The sequence below is a fragment of the Panicum hallii genome, chromosome 2 (genome assembly GCF_002211085.1).
Source record: "Panicum hallii strain FIL2 chromosome 2, PHallii_v3.1, whole genome shotgun sequence".
Lineage (NCBI taxonomy): Eukaryota > Viridiplantae > Streptophyta > Magnoliopsida > Poales > Poaceae > Panicum > Panicum hallii.
This window is the reverse complement of record NC_038043.1, coordinates 44,641,639-44,656,345: the sequence shown is the minus strand read 5'-3', so window position 1 is coordinate 44,656,345 and position 14,707 is coordinate 44,641,639. Positions and strand designations below refer to the sequence as shown.

The following is a 14,707-nucleotide window of genomic DNA, read 5'->3' as shown; positions in this document are numbered from 1 at the left end:
GCTCTATGAAATCAGCACCTGCGAAATGGGCAACGCTGCCGAAGGACTGGGCGGTTTGTGACAGCGGCACCGAGCAGTCCCCGATCGACATCGCGGAGGTGGAGGTCCCCAAGGACTTAGGCCCGCTGGAGCAGAGCTACAAGCCCGGCGCCGCCGTCGTGCAGAACCGAGGCCACGATTTCATGGTCAGATGAGCCCGACTTACAGCACATACTGGACAGAATGAAAGCATAAAGCATACATAGCCTGGTGCCCTGATTTCATGGTACTCGAGCTGCTACCGAGTACCGATACGATGGCTCGCTCTCTTACGACGCCACATTGCACCGAAGGAGTGATTTGGACGACCTTGAGCAAGGTACACACATAAACATAAACGAGTACTATTATGTAAAGAGTTGGCCAAATATGTAAAGAGTTCTATTATGCTTGTGCCTAACTGCCTACCAGGTAGCAGATGCATGGATCAGGGCCACGGATCGACTCCCTCAAGTCAGAGACCAAGGTACCTTGTAGGTGATGGACACTGAACAAGACCGCAGCTCATCTGAATTGTGACCTTTCTGCATTTACACTGCAATGGAGCTAGCGATCCTGAATCCTTGCCATTTCAACATGTTTCCTTAAGCAGACGGCGGAGCCAAATGCGTATGCGCGCCTGACTCAGAAAATAAACAGCCGTTTTGTTCGCTACTACGAAGCTGGAACCACGGAAGCAAAAGGTGCGCCAGGGCCAAGGGCAGCAGCAAGTTGAGAGAAATTCATGAGCATTTCAATCGTTGGAGATGGAATAGCTGCTCCTGTCTTTTTTCTAGAGTAGGCAGAACAAACAGCTTTGTTAAGTTTTCTACTACTCACTAGTTCATTACTCTGCATTTACTACAATCTTACTCTTAAAGGAGTTATGCTCCCTTATATCTGGTGTTGGAATATGGTTGATCCGAACTATATTTTGATTTGTTGAGCTCCAAGAAATGGATAGTGCAGAATAACAAAAAACTGGGCAGGGTAAAATGAAAGACCTGGGTTTTAAAAACAAACAAGTATACTTTTCATTAGAGTCATGCAAATATACTTCCATGAAAGAATTGAAAATCGTGTGACAGCATTGTGGCAAAACGTCTGCACCTTCAGTGAGCAAACGCTAAGGTCGACAGGACTGGTCAAAAAGGAGTTTAAGGAAGAACTGATAAGTGATAATCACATCAGCATTGACCATACAAGCACTCAAATGTTGCGCAGATTAATCAGCTGCAGAACAAAGTATCTGGATCTAAATCAGCACATCTTCAACAAAGGTTGGTGAACAGTAACAACATTGATGTTAATGCTTGAAAATGTTCATAAGATGAAATGTTTGCTAAGGCAGTAGAGCCGATTACAACAATGGTTTGCAAGCTCAACACTCAATCGAAATTGTTTCAACAACACCCTCTAGTACTCAATTTATGCACTAGATGAAAACAAACAAACAAAAACATAACTTAATAAACTACTTAGGAGGGTTGAAAATGGATCCTCCATCAATACTAACAAAAAAAAATTATTCTGGAATGCAAGAAAAAATCAAGTCCTCAATCAAATTAACTTAGGAATCAAAACAGCATCTCCATTTATTCAATTCGCACTTTCTTGTAGTTCATGTATTTGAACTTACATATCTCCTCAAAGAAATCATCGGCAGCTTCATGGCAATTCTTCATCTGTGAGATCCTGATGACCATTGTCCGCAGCTTCACACTGTACTTCACAAGCGACTCCAGAGTGTTCAACTTTTGTTCAGCATTGAGTGGCGAGCGCACAGTGATCAGAACCTCTTCCAAGCAAGGGATGATGAATCTTGAATCCAACTGCATGGACAATTCAAACAAATTAGCCATATGGCACATAAGTAAGACATACCAATCAAATTAGCAACAAGCCATGACAGTTCACTCACGTTTTTGAGGCTATTTTTCTGGCACATGGCGGCGAACATGGCACCATGAATCTCAAACTTGCGGAGCTTGGGGTGCCTGTTGAAGAAGTCGACCAAATCAACCTCCGGGAACGGTTGGAGCGCGTCCAAGTCGCCGCAGAACTCGATCTTCATCACCAGGTGCTTCACCTCGCTCGCGCACTGCAGCACCGAGCTCACTGCGGCCCAGTTCCACTGAACGCCACGCAGGGAGAGGTGATCCAGATCTGGGAGCGTCCCAGTGTCCACCTTGTGCACCCTCCCTGCATCGTTTCATCGCAAAATTGCTCATCCAACCCGTCAAAATCGAGCTGACTACTAAGTAATTAAGGATTCGTGATGCGTGGCTTACCGGTGCTCTTGGCAATTGAGAGACGACGGAGGCTGTGTCCCCGCAGAGTGATCCAGGTGAAGCCCTGGACCTCGAGCGACTCGAGGCGAGGTGCGGTAAGCAGGAGTGAGCAGTTGCCGGCGCCGAGGATGTCGAGCCTGCAGCGCTCGAGCAGGTGAAGATCCACAGCCACCGTGCCTGAGCAGTCGCAGCCAAGCATCGACAGGTCGGTGAGGTTGGGGCACGCGGCGATGGCGTCCCTCACGGCGCTGTCCCGCAGCGGCGCGCCGACGACCTCCAGCATGCGGAGGCGCTCCATCCGGCCCCACGCCGGCGCGGCCGTGAGCGACACGCCCCAGAGCCTGAGCTCCTCCAGGTTCGCCGCCAGGCCGATGCAGTCGAGGTGCCCGTCCGCCTTGTCGGCGGCGGCGTCCATCCGCAGCTCGAGCACCCGCAGCGTGGCGCTCCGCGCGCCGAGCCAGTCCGGGAGGCGCGCCATGGAGAAGGGGCAGTAGATGACGAGCTCCCTGAGGCGCGCGACGGATGCGACCATCCGGCCGATGGCGTCGTCCGCGGCGCCCCTGGCCGCCGCGGCCGCGTCGAAGGCGTTCCGCGGGAAGAAGAGCGCGGGCAGGTAGGGGACGCAGTCGCGCCAGCGGCGGCAGACGCAGGCGCAGGCGGCCACGTCGCGGACGTTGCTGAGCATCGACAGGATGTGCTGCACGACGCCGTCGGGGACGGCGTTCATGCCGGTCTCGCCGCCCCATTCCATCCGCTCGCGCGGCGCTCGACGGAATGCCCCAGCGGACACGCGAGGGAGGCCGGCTCGATGCGACGGGATGGGTAGCTAGATGGGCACGCCTCGTGAGTGGAAATAAGGGGTGGGGAGTGGGGTGTTTGAAATTCGAAACGGGGGAGGATCCCGCTCGTTGTGATGGGGGATTTTGAAATTTCGGCGACCGTTCGCTGAGATTCGGCGAGTTTGAAACGAGGGAGGGAGGCGGCCGGCTCTGGCCTCTGAGGGTTTCCTTGCCTCCGCGTTGGCGGCGGCGCAGCAGCAATGATGCGGGCAAGCTGAGGAATCATGAGCTGGGCCGTGGGCCTGGCCGCCTGGATTGCCTGTCGCTTGTCGGAAAGTTCCGTTATCGTAGGCTTGGTGCTCGTGAATTTCTGCGCTGAGTTGATGGGTGTAGCCACGACCTTCCCCTTCCTGGTCTACTGTTTTCAGAATATTTCTGCTTGGGATTTTTTTATGTGTTTTTGTGCACTTCAGAATTGTGCAAATTAGACAGATTACGGATGTTATTTGGGTAGAGGCTCGCCGATCAGCATCCGCAATGCAGTAAACCATGAATTTTCAGGTCTTGCTGGTGTTCAAACATGCCATTAATATAGGTGATGCGAAGGTGCAGTCATGCACTACCACTTTAGATTGTGAGGCTTGTAAAGTTTGGAGAAAATTTCTTATTTGACATTAAAAGATAACCCAATCAAGCAACCGGAAACAACTAGAAAGGAAAAAAGCCCCCGCGTTGCCCCCGCGCAGGGCGGCACGGGCGGAAGCCCCCTCCACCGCTGCGCCCCCTCTCTCCCTCTCCTCGTCGCCGCACCGCCGCCGGAGCCGGCCGCCAGAAGCCCGCGCGGCCGCAAGGGCGGCGGCGGCGGGCCCACCTTTGCTCATCCCCCTTCGCTCGGCGGGCACGGCCGCGCATGAAGTCGGAGGGTCACGCCACGGGGCGGGCCGGGCGGCGCCGGCAAGCCCGGATTCGGTATATCCGCGACCGGATCCTGTAGCGATGGTGGCGGATCTGCGACTGCGGGGGCTCAAGCGCCGGGCCTTCGCCCTTGACGGTTCGGCACGCTGCCTGCGGGACCGCGCCTCGCCGGTTGGAGAGGTTGCGCCCCGAGGCCCGCGCCGCCACCGTCGGACACGACGGCGGGCTGCTCCTAGGCGCAGGGCGCGGCGGCGGGCGGCTCCCAGGCGCGAGACAGCGACGCGCGGGCTGCTACCAGGCTCAAGGATCCGCCGATGTGCGGGCGTGGGCGCGGTGGCACGTGAGCGCGCGGGTGTAGAAGAGGTGCTGAGGTGCGTGTGTGTGGAAGCGGAGGCGTCCGCTGTGGAGGTGGCCCGAGGCGGTGAGGTTATCGCCCGGGGGGGCCTAAGGGTGCGGCGTTCTGGGAGCGGCTGCCGCGGCCACGCGCTCCTCGCAGCACGGCAACGACCCAAGGAGCTTTGAGCGTGTTTATGGGATGCTGCAGCGGTGGCCGCGTGCAAGGAGCAACGGTCAAGTGTTGGCGCAGCTGGCGGTGAGCAAAGCAGAGGTGGAGTTACGACAGCATGGCGCGTGGAGGCGCGGCGGCGGCTTCGCCCTGGAAAGGCCGTCGTGGCTCTGGTGCGGGAATGTCGTGCCGTGCGCATGTAGCGAGGGGTTGAGGTTCTCCAGGCGAAAGCCCTTGCCGGCGTCCTTGCTGGTGGGATGATGGCGACTTCCTTGGATGTCGTTTTTTCCGTTGGGGGCGTCATTTAGGAGCTATTACCCTGCTGCACAGGGTTCTCTGGGTGAAAACTCTATCCAGATGCTGGACGAGTGATGGCGGCGCCTTTGGCGTCGTGCCCTCCTTGGAGGCGTCGTCTCTAGAGACCCAGCTTGGTTTGTGGCGTTGCTGGTCCTTTGTCCATGGCAGCTTCAGCCAATGTCAATGATTCCTCCGCGCGGCAAGCTGGAAGGGTGTTGCCGAGCCCGCGCGGAGGCGATCGTGGTCTCGGTGGCGGCCAGAGGTTCTCACATGGTTGCCGGTTGGCTGCTTGCAGCAGACCACGGCGACAGACATTGCTTAGCACCGGTCAGTGTGGTGTGGGACAACGTCGGAGGACGGCTGTCGGAGGAAATCTCCAGCCGAGTGGCGCAATGCACTCGCCTAATCCTAGTTAAGGATGGGTTTGGAGGAGAATTAGGAGCGCTTGATTGGTGAGCGGATGAAAGCAAGAAAGACACAAGGATTTTAGAGTGGTTCGGGCCGCCGGAGCGTAACACCCTACGTCCACTTGGGAGTTGTATTGATTGTGTAAGCCTGGATGCAACTTAGCTTGAGCCTGTGTTCATGTGAACCTGTGTTCTAACGAGTGCACGCTCCCTTTTATAATCCAAGGGAGGTGCTTATACTATGCGGGGCCCCGACAGGTGGGCCCGACCAACAGGAGCCTGCTCTATGTGATATGGAGATCTCCATCTTCAGCTCCCCACTGTAGTCTTCACGGTTGGGAAGATAATGTGCGTATCCACAGCCTCGATACGATCGTGTGCTGCCTTGCAGGCACAGTGACCGCTGTCAGTGTTACCCAACAGTGAAGCCGTGCTGCCACTGTTGAGTCAGAATCTGTCAAGCGAGGGAGCAGCGCTGACCTGCCGCGCCGTTGCCTCCGCGTGCCCTGTGGCAGCGCACGCCTCGGCTCTCCTGTTACAGGCCATCATCACGCACGCGCGCGGCGCCGTGATGGAACTGTAAGCCGCTTGCGCAAGTATACGGTGATACGACGCGCCGCCTTGGAAACAGACGGGCTTACCGTGGTGTCAGCCTACCTGCCCCGTGTGTCAGTGGCAGGCCATACTTTTTGACTTGGGCGTGCCCGGCCCACCTACCAGCATTTAATGCACAGCCACGGGCACGTTGCAGGGCCATCCCCGCTCCCACCGCGGGAGCGGCACGTGGCGGCACCGGACCCCTTCCCGGGGGGACGGGGGTCCGGGCCCCCGAGGCCGGTCGGAGCGGTCAGGCCTGTGGTGGTCTGGCCTCCACACGTGGTGGCCCCGGACCTCCCTGGGGAGTCCGGGTCCGCGGGGGCCACCCGAGAGCCTCCCTGCCTTCATGGGCACGTGGACGCCCCAGACCTATAAGAGCACGGGGAAGGTCCGGAGACCATGCAACCAGCTGTCAGGCCCGGACCGTATGCCACGTCACCCAGAAGACGAGGGGGAGATTACGGATAGTGAGACGCTAAGGGTCTGGACACCCTAGCAGGAGGTACCCCTGTCCGTATATACCGACAGAGGCCCCCGGGCCCACCTCGGGTGAGGGATGAACCCGCAGGTGGGGCCAGATCTAGGCCTGGGCATAAAAACCGAAACCCGAAACCGAAATAACCGAAACCGAAACCGAAAACACCGAAACCGATCTAACCGAGAGCTATTTCGGTTGTCATTCCTCAGAAACCGAAATAAATTTCGGTATTCGGTTTTTATTCGGTTTAAACCGAATAAACCGAAAAAGCCCAGTATTTTTCAACAAACCCTATCCCTAATGGCCTAATCCCGTGAGTCCCAGCCTCCCAGGCTCGAGTGCCCGTCAGCCCGTGCCGCTGTGCCCGCCGCGCCCCCGAGCTCCCGCCGCCGCCCGCCGCCGCCCGAGCCCCGCGGCCGCCCGCAGCACCCGCCGCCGCCCGCCGCGCCCCGGCCCCGCCGCCGCCCGCAGCGCCCGCCGCCACCCGCCGCGCCCCCGAGCCCAAGCTCCCGCCGCGCCCCCGAGCTCCCGCCGCCGCCCGCCGCGCCCCCAAGCTCCCGCGGCCGCCCGCAGTGCCCGCCGCCGCCCGCCGCGCCCCGGGACCCGCCGCCGCCCGCCGCGCCCCGGCCCCGCCGCCGCCCGCAGCGCCCGTCGCGCCCCCGGGTTCCAGTCGCCGCCATGGCAACTGTTATATGCTGTTCGGTTTTTTCGGTAAAACCGAAATACCGAACCGAAAAAACCGAAAACCGAACGCTCGGTTTACAGTTTCCCATATACAATTTCGGTTTCTATTTTTCATTAACCGAATTTCTAAAAAAACCAAAATACCGAACCGAATTAATTCGGTTAACCGAATGCCCAGGCCTAGCCAGATCCCAGCATTGCGCCGGGTGGTCAGCTTGTTCCCGCCGGGGAAGGGCATGGATGTCCTTTCCCCCATAGCGGGATCCTCGAGGGACCAGTCCTCCGCCCGTGCCGTGCGCGTCAGGCGGTTCAGATTCTTGTCTTATTCGAGCCCGTCCCGCGGCTCGGGCGGTTCGGATTCCGCCTTTCCCCCTTTCCTCCAGTGGCCACACCTTTGACTGGCGGACCCGGGCCCACCAGTCATTGGGTGTGAGAGGAGGGGGCCTGGTGCAGGCAACCGTTCAACTTCTCCTTGGTCGTCGCGGAGCTCGAGAGGGCAACAACTTTTACATAAAAGGTAGGCACCGAAGGGAACGGCTACCTTTTCGCTCTTGCCATCAATAGATGCTGCAGCGCCCCTTCGTCTCCGCACACTCCTTGCAAACAGTTTCCTTGCGCTCGGCATCCTTCTCCTTCCTGCTCCCTTGCGATCCATCCTTAGCAATCTCAACGCCCATCACCATGTCTTCGCTCCACTTTTCGCGCCGCTTCCAGAGCCAGGCCCAACTGGACCTGGTGCGCCGCCTTGTGGGACGGACCGTCCGGAACACGCCAAGAAGATCAGGGCCGGCAAAATTCCCCTCCGCGACCTTGCCGCGGGGGAGTTCGTTCTCTTCAACTCGTACGCCATGTGCGGGTTGGTGCCTCCAATCTCCTCCTTCTTCCTCCTGCTCCTGGAGGAGTTCGGCCTCCAGCTTCATCATCTCACCCCCCACTCCGTCCTCGTCGTGGCGGTCTTCGCCCACTTTATGGAGATGTTCGTGGGGGTGCACCCCTGCACCACCATCTTCAGGCATTTCTATGCCTTGGTCGGGACTGGGAGGAGCAAGCGCGAAGTCGGCGCCTACTACTTCCAGCTCCGGCACGGGATGGCGAACTCCTACATCAGCGCCTTCTCTAGCTCCAAGTGGGAGGACTGGCGTGAAGGCTGGGTTATCACGGAAGCCGACCCCCACGACCGACTGGAGCTGCCAACAGAGGGATCCCAGAGCGACCGGAGCACCTGGAAGCCCAAGCCGACGATACCGGAGGAGCTCAGCCCGGTCCTTGATCGGGTCAAGAATCTCCAATGGAGCAGCCTGACATCCATGATGGTGCTAGGCGACTTCTTGAAGTGGCGAATCGCTCCCCTGCAGCAGCAGACCAGAATGGCCTACATGTACACGGGGTCAAATGACTGCTGCAGGATCGCGCGCGGGCCTGGCACCGACTTCACCAGGGCGGAGCTGGAGGTCACAATCCGGGGAATGACTGGTGACGCGTTCAGCCCGGAGTCCGTGGTCCTCCCGAGCGGGGTGAAGGCCCTGTGCAAGGACCAGGCGTTGCGGGCGTCAGTCCTGGTGTCGATGCCAACCCTGGACGAGGGTGGCCTGGCGGTCCGGCAGCTAGGAGGCGACCCCAATCGCGGGCTCCACATCCCCGGCGCCTCCCCACCCGCCAGCAGCGCGCCAGCCAAGGTCCCGGGGGGCCAAGTCCCGAACGTCCGGCCTCTGCCGGGAAGGGGAAAGAGAAGGTGCCGGTGCCGGAGCACCACCACAAGGACCATACGGAGGGGTCCAAGTCCCGGAGGCTCCAGCGCGGGGACGGTTCCTTCGTCGGGGAGCCGGCCCACAAGCGCCAGAAGACGGCGGAGGCGGAGAGGCAGAGCGGAGCTCCACCACCTCCGCCGCAGCGCCAGCAGCCTGAGAGGAGGCCGGAGGAAGCGCGGCGGGCTTCCCCGGAGCAGCAGATTCCTCCTTCGCCACCGATGTCACAACGCCCAGAGACACCACCACCACCACCGGAGCAAAGGCCACAAACCCCACCCCCGCCGCCAACAGCGCCAGCGGCCGGGGACCATCACTAAAGGTCCGAGGGATCCTCGGCGGGAGCAAAGGTCCCCCCAATCGCCTGGGGCGGTTGGGAGTGGTACGGTTTCGTGTAAGTGGTCGTCCTTAGAATTTTTTATTTCTCCATTTGTCTTCCGGGCCCTAACCCTGTTGGCGTATGACAGGCCCACATCTGACGCGTCTGCCGGTGACGCTCCAGCTGGGGTGTCCAGCCCCCAGCCAGTACCTTCTTCCTCCCCTGTTGGGGAGTCGGCGACAACCCCAGCAAGGTCTCCGCCCACGCCAGTACCACCTGTTACCGGACCAGGAGGTCCGGAGCCAGAGGCCGCCACACCTCCCAGGCCCGAAGCTGCCCCGCAGAAGGAGGCCACCGGACCTGCTGCGACGACAGAGGCGCCAGCAGCTGCAGCGGCGCCGGACGCCGTGGCGGAGCCCCCTCCAGCCGAGCCAGCAGCAGAGGAGGCTGCAGCAATGGCAGAGGCGGCAGCGCCGGAGGCTGCGGAGGTGCGGAGGCAGCGGCGCCGAAAGCTGCAGAGGTGCCGAAGGCTGCGGCGCCGGAGGTCGCCGAGGTCGCCAGCACCACTCCACCTGCGCAGGAGGAGGAACTGGAGGTGGTGCTGGGAAGGCGCCTTCTGCCAAGTCCAGCTGAGGTCCCCCTCCCCCGCCTCTTTGCCAAGATTCAGCAAGTTCAGGAGGAGCTGGAGGCAGGCATCCGCCGGGAGTGGGAGAAGCTGGAGGCAGAGCGCCTCCAGCTCTCTGACTGGGAGCACCGCCTAGGGGACCGCATCAAGACCGTCTCCGCCCGCTAAGCCAGGGAGCGCGCTGAGCTCGTGCTGGAGCGCGAACTCCTGCAAGAGCAGTTGCCGTAGGCTCTCGACCGGGAGGTGGCAGCTGCCCAACGGGAGAGAGCGGCCACACGGCAGGAGAAGCATGCCCTCGAGCGGGAGCTCGTGGCGGAGAAGAGGGTGCAGGCGGCGGCGGACAGGGAGAAGACCGCCTTGGAGCTGGCTAACCAGTCCAAGGTGGTGGTGGAGGTGACCAAGGCGCAGGAGGCTGCCCTTGCAGAACTGGAGGCAACCGCGGTGGAGAGAGAAAACAGGCTTGCCGCCCGCGAAGTAGAGGAGGCAGCCCGTCTCCAGGAGCTCCAGGAGCGGGAGGCGGCCGTGGAGGAAGAGCTGGCGGCCAGGACCTGGAGGCTCCAGGAGTGCAAGGCGGCCCTCCAGGAAAGGGAGGCCAAGGTGGAGAAGTTCCTGACGAAGTGGAGCGCCAGCGTTGACCGAATAGTGAGGTGGGTCGGTGAAGTGAACACCCTGGATGCACTTGGGCTACGCCCCATCCGGGTCATGGAGACCCCATCCTCACTTGGAGCCGTCCTCTCGGCGCTGGATTCCACCGCCGAGCAGCTTCGACACATGGAGGCCACCATTTTCGACCTCTTGGAGACAGAGGGGCGGGCGATCGCCCGAGGGATGGCAGAATACATCCTCACCTGCCTTCGGAGCCACGACCTCTCCTGCCCGCTGACTCCAATTTTAGTTGGTCCGATCCCGGCGACGGCGGCCGCTGCACAGGAGAGCGTGCAGGAAGCAGCGGACATGGTGGCGACTCGTGTTCGGCGCTGTCCTGGACCTACAAAGGGAGAAGCTTCCTCTGGACCTCCAGCAGAATAGTAGTATTTTTTCTTCTGTATGTTGTTTTTGTAATATAACTTTATTATGTAATATAACTTTGTGATGTTGTGTACATTATAAGTTATATATTTTCTTTGCTAGAAGCAAGACTTGAGCGTTTTATGTGTCTGTTTGTGCGAAAAACTTAGCTGTTTCTCCGGTCGCCAGATCACATGCTCTCAAGCATACCGAGGTCCCATGGCCCCCTGGAAGGTAGTCGCGATAGGTCGGGACTAGCAGCCATAGAACCGAGGACCTGCATACGACTTAAGATCGACGCTTAGTAGACGTCCCCACGAGGTCCCGGTCTGGCCAGCGAGGGCCTCCTGAGTTGCGTGGCGAGTCAAGGCACCAGGGCCTAGGTTCGAGGATTAAAGGGGTCCCGGCCCCCGGGTCCATGGTTCGAGGTACAACGGTACTCGCCCTAGGGGGGCAGGGCGTCTAGGCTTAGGGTACGGAACCAGGCTAAGCGGCTACACAACCCTGGACCCCAGCAAAGAACGAGCACGTCTCCCTGAAGCCAGTTCCCAGATGACAGGTTCATTTTCTCCTATGAAACAGAGGTCCTGGGGCAGAGACGTAGCGTAGCAACTCAAGAAAGGCCTCGGGCACGACACAGACGTGAAAAACCACGTGGGGGGTTAGCGTAACGAGAAGCAAAGAAAAAAATAGAATCGCATAAATCTCAAGGACACACTGAGAACAAATCTTTTCTTAATGAATTGGTACAAAAGAATTGTGCGATGTACGACAGGGACCGGGTTTACCAGGGCGGACCTCCACCACCCTGGTCCGCACAGTGATGCTACCAATTACAAAAGAAAAACTTCCTCTCAACTAGGTTCTAGGGATAGAACTTATGGAGGTGCTCAATGTTCCATGGATTAGGTAGCTGCATGCCTTCCTCCGTAGCCAAACGAACAGATCCGGGTCGGCACACCTTTGTCACCTTGAAGGGTCCCTCCCAGCTGTGGGAGAGCTTGTGCAAGCCCCTCGGTTCAGGATTCGCCTTCGGACTAGGTCCCCGACCCGGAGCTCCCTAGTACGCACGAACCGTTGATGATAGCGCTGGAGCGCTTGGTTGTACCGTGCGTTTCGGACTGCTGCTCGCCATCTCCGCTTGTCGACGAGGTCCACGTCTTGGCGACGCTGCTGTTCCTGCAAGTCCTCATCAAAAGCTTGGACTCGGAGAGAGCCCATGGTGATCTCCGGGGGAAGGCACGCTTCGGCCCCATAGGCCAGGAAGAAAGGGGTTTCCCCAGTTGCCCGGCTGGGTGTGGTCCAGTTCCCCCATAGCACGCTCGGAAGTTGATCAATCCATTTTGCGCCATGCTTCTCAAGATCGCAGTAGGTCCGGATCTTGAGCCTTCTGAGGATCTAAGCATTAACCCGCTCAACTTGGCCATTGCTCTTGGGATGCGCCACTGAGGCGAAACAGAGCTGGATGCCAATATCTTCACAATACTCTTAAAAGTATTGACTCGTGAACCGTGTCCCATTATCGGTGATGACCCGGTTCGGGACCCCGAACCGGCACACAATTGACTTGAGGAAGGCAGTTGCTGACGCCTTGGTAATGTTTACCACTGGGGTTACTTCGGCCACTTGGTGAATTTATCAATGGCGACGTAGAGGTACCGGTACCCGCCGACGGCCCTAGGGAAAGGTCCCAAGATATCGAACCCCATACAGCAAAGTACCAAGAGGGAGGAATCATCTGCAGTGCCTAAGCTGGAGTGTGTATCTGCTTTGCATGGAACTGGCATGCTTTGCAGGACCTTACCAACTCAGCTGCATCCTAGAGTGCTGTCGGCCAGTAAAAGCCATGCCGGAAGACTTTACCGACCAGCGTGCGGGATGAAGAATGACTTCCGCACTCGCCTCCATGGATCTCTACGAGCAAGTCGCGGCCCTCTTCTTGGGTGATGCACCGCATGAGGATGCTGTTGGCGCCACAGTGGTAGAGATCCCCTTCTACCACCGTGTACCGATTAGCCATCCGGACTATGCGCTCAGCAGATGATTGGTCTTCAGGAAGGAAATTATCTTTCAGATTGTCCTGGACCTTGGAGATCCATGCATTGGGACCTTCCTAAGAAACTGGGCGTGGCTTCCTGAGGTCATCGGGACACTCGAGGGAGCACACAACCCTTGGCGGGCACCATGGACGGAGCGCCACCGGGACCGCTTGCTAGTCCGGCCCCCTTCGCCCAGTTCAGCAGGCTGGGCGGAAAGATTCAGCAGACGCCTCTAGAAGACGCCCTCTGGCACAGGTTCCTGAGTCGATGCACTCGCGAAGAGTGCATCAGCCGCTGAGTTGCCTTCGTGTGGAACATGTTGCACTTCCAGTACATCGAAATCCTTCTCGAGCTTCCTCACATGGATGAGGTAAGCTACGAGCTGGGGGTTGTTGCAGCAACACTCCTCCCAGACCTGCCTGACGACGAGTTGGGAATCTCCCTTGACCAGGAGCTCCCGGACCCCAAGGGACAGAGCCGCTGTGAGTCCAAAGATCAAGGCCTCATATTCCACCATGTTGTTGGTGGCCTCAAAGTCGAGGTGCACCATGTACTTCAACTGCTCGCCACGTGGATCGATGAGGACCACGCCGGCCCCTACCCTCTTGCTGCATGCGGACCCATCAAAGAATAGCGTCCAGTGGGGTCCGGTGAACACCGGAGCCCTGACTTCCAGACGTGGGGGGTCCGACCCATGGTCCGGACCCCCTGGGACGCTTGGTGCTGGTGTCCATTCCGCGACGAAATTAGCAAGGACCTGACTCTTGATAGCATGGTGTGGCTGGAAGTTGAGCTGAAATCCAGCGAGCTCAGCTGCCCACTTGGCGATGTTGCCCGTGGCGTTGGAATTGTGGAGGATGGCCCTCAATGGGTAGGAGGTCACCACTACAATCTTGTGGGCCTGAAAATAGTGACGGAGTTTCCTGGATGCAACGAGAATAGCATAAAGGAGCTTATGCGTCTCAGGATACCTGGCCTTTGCTTCATGAAGGACCTCGCTGACATAGTAGACCGGCTTCTCAACGGTTCTGATTCTGCCAGCCGGACTGGATCCTTCTGCTTGAGCTGAGGACTCGCCGGACCCCAGGTCGCTTGGTGTTTCTTCAGGCCGGGACCTAGCCGGACCCTCCGAAGTAGGGCCGGTTGACAGATTAGGGGAGGCCGGACCTCCTTCTCCAACAGGGGGATCCACAGGGGCCCCTGCGGGAGATTCTTGGACCTCTCAGTGACCAGCTCCATGCTGATCACCTCGGTCATCGCTGCAAGGTAAAGAAACAGTGTCTCTCCTGGGTCCGGTGCGACCAGGACCGGCAAGGAGGTGAGGTACTGCTTCATCTCCTGGAAGGCACGTTCTGCCTCTTCAGTCCATGTGAATGGACCGGACCCCCTCATCAGCTTGAATAAGGGAAGTGCCCTCTCCGCCAGCCTCGAAATGAAGCGGCTGAGGGCTGCAAGGGACCCCGTTAACCTCTGTACATCCTTGAGGCCCGCAAGGGGTCTCATTGCCTCAATCGCCCGGACCTTGTCCGGGTTTGCCTCAATCCCCCGGTGGGAGACCAAAAAACCAAGGAGCTTTCCCGCCGACACGCCAAAAACATATTTCTCAGGGTTAAGCTTGGTGGAGGTCGCACGTAGCTTGTCGAAGACTTGAGCTAAAGTTTCTAGGAGGTAATTTGACTCTCTAGTCTTGATAACGATGTCATCAACATACACCTCAACTATATCTCTAACCAAATAATCTAAAGTGATGTTCATTGAACGAGCAAAGGTGGGTAGAGCATTGAGCAATCCATAAAGCATCACTATATAACAATAAAGACCATCCATTGTTACAAAAGCAGTATGCTTCCTATCATCCCTAGCCATTTTGATTTGGTGAAAACCAGAATAGGCATCTATGAAGGATAGCAAATCACACCCGGAGGTGGAGTCTAAAATCTGATCTATACGCTGAAGTGGATAAGGGTCTTTTGGACATGCCTTATTAAGATTGGTGTAGT

At 58.4% G+C, this 14,707-nt stretch overlaps 2 protein-coding genes and 1 long non-coding RNA gene across 3 annotated transcripts; 2 read left to right on the top strand and 1 right to left on the bottom strand.

The window, feature by feature from the left end:
- Positions 1-200: 200 nt before the first annotated feature.
- Positions 201-816, top strand: LOC112883424. Its single transcript, XR_003226846.1, has 3 exons — positions 201-358; positions 451-516; positions 632-816. It is a non-coding gene; the product is annotated as an uncharacterized LOC112883424 (long non-coding RNA).
- Positions 817-1,303: 487 nt separating this feature from the next.
- On the bottom strand, positions 1,304-3,321 carry LOC112882458 (F-box protein At1g10780-like). Its single transcript, XM_025947523.1, has 3 exons — positions 2,310-3,321; positions 1,940-2,220; positions 1,304-1,850 (listed from the first exon to the last, which is right to left on the bottom strand). Exons 1-3 carry the CDS (start codon positions 3,058-3,060, stop codon positions 1,614-1,616), a joined length of 1,269 nt encoding a protein of 422 aa, XP_025803308.1. The 5' UTR covers positions 3,061-3,321; the 3' UTR covers positions 1,304-1,613.
- A 5,116-nt stretch (positions 3,322-8,437) lies between these two features.
- On the top strand, positions 8,438-10,689 carry LOC112881108 (translation initiation factor IF-2-like). The gene is made up of 3 exons (XM_025945809.1): positions 8,438-8,703; positions 9,184-9,727; positions 9,889-10,689. The coding sequence occupies exons 1-3, from the start codon at positions 8,438-8,440 to the stop codon at positions 10,687-10,689; spliced, it is 1,611 nt and encodes a 536-aa protein (XP_025801594.1).
- The last annotated feature ends 4,018 nt before the right edge of the window (positions 10,690-14,707 follow it).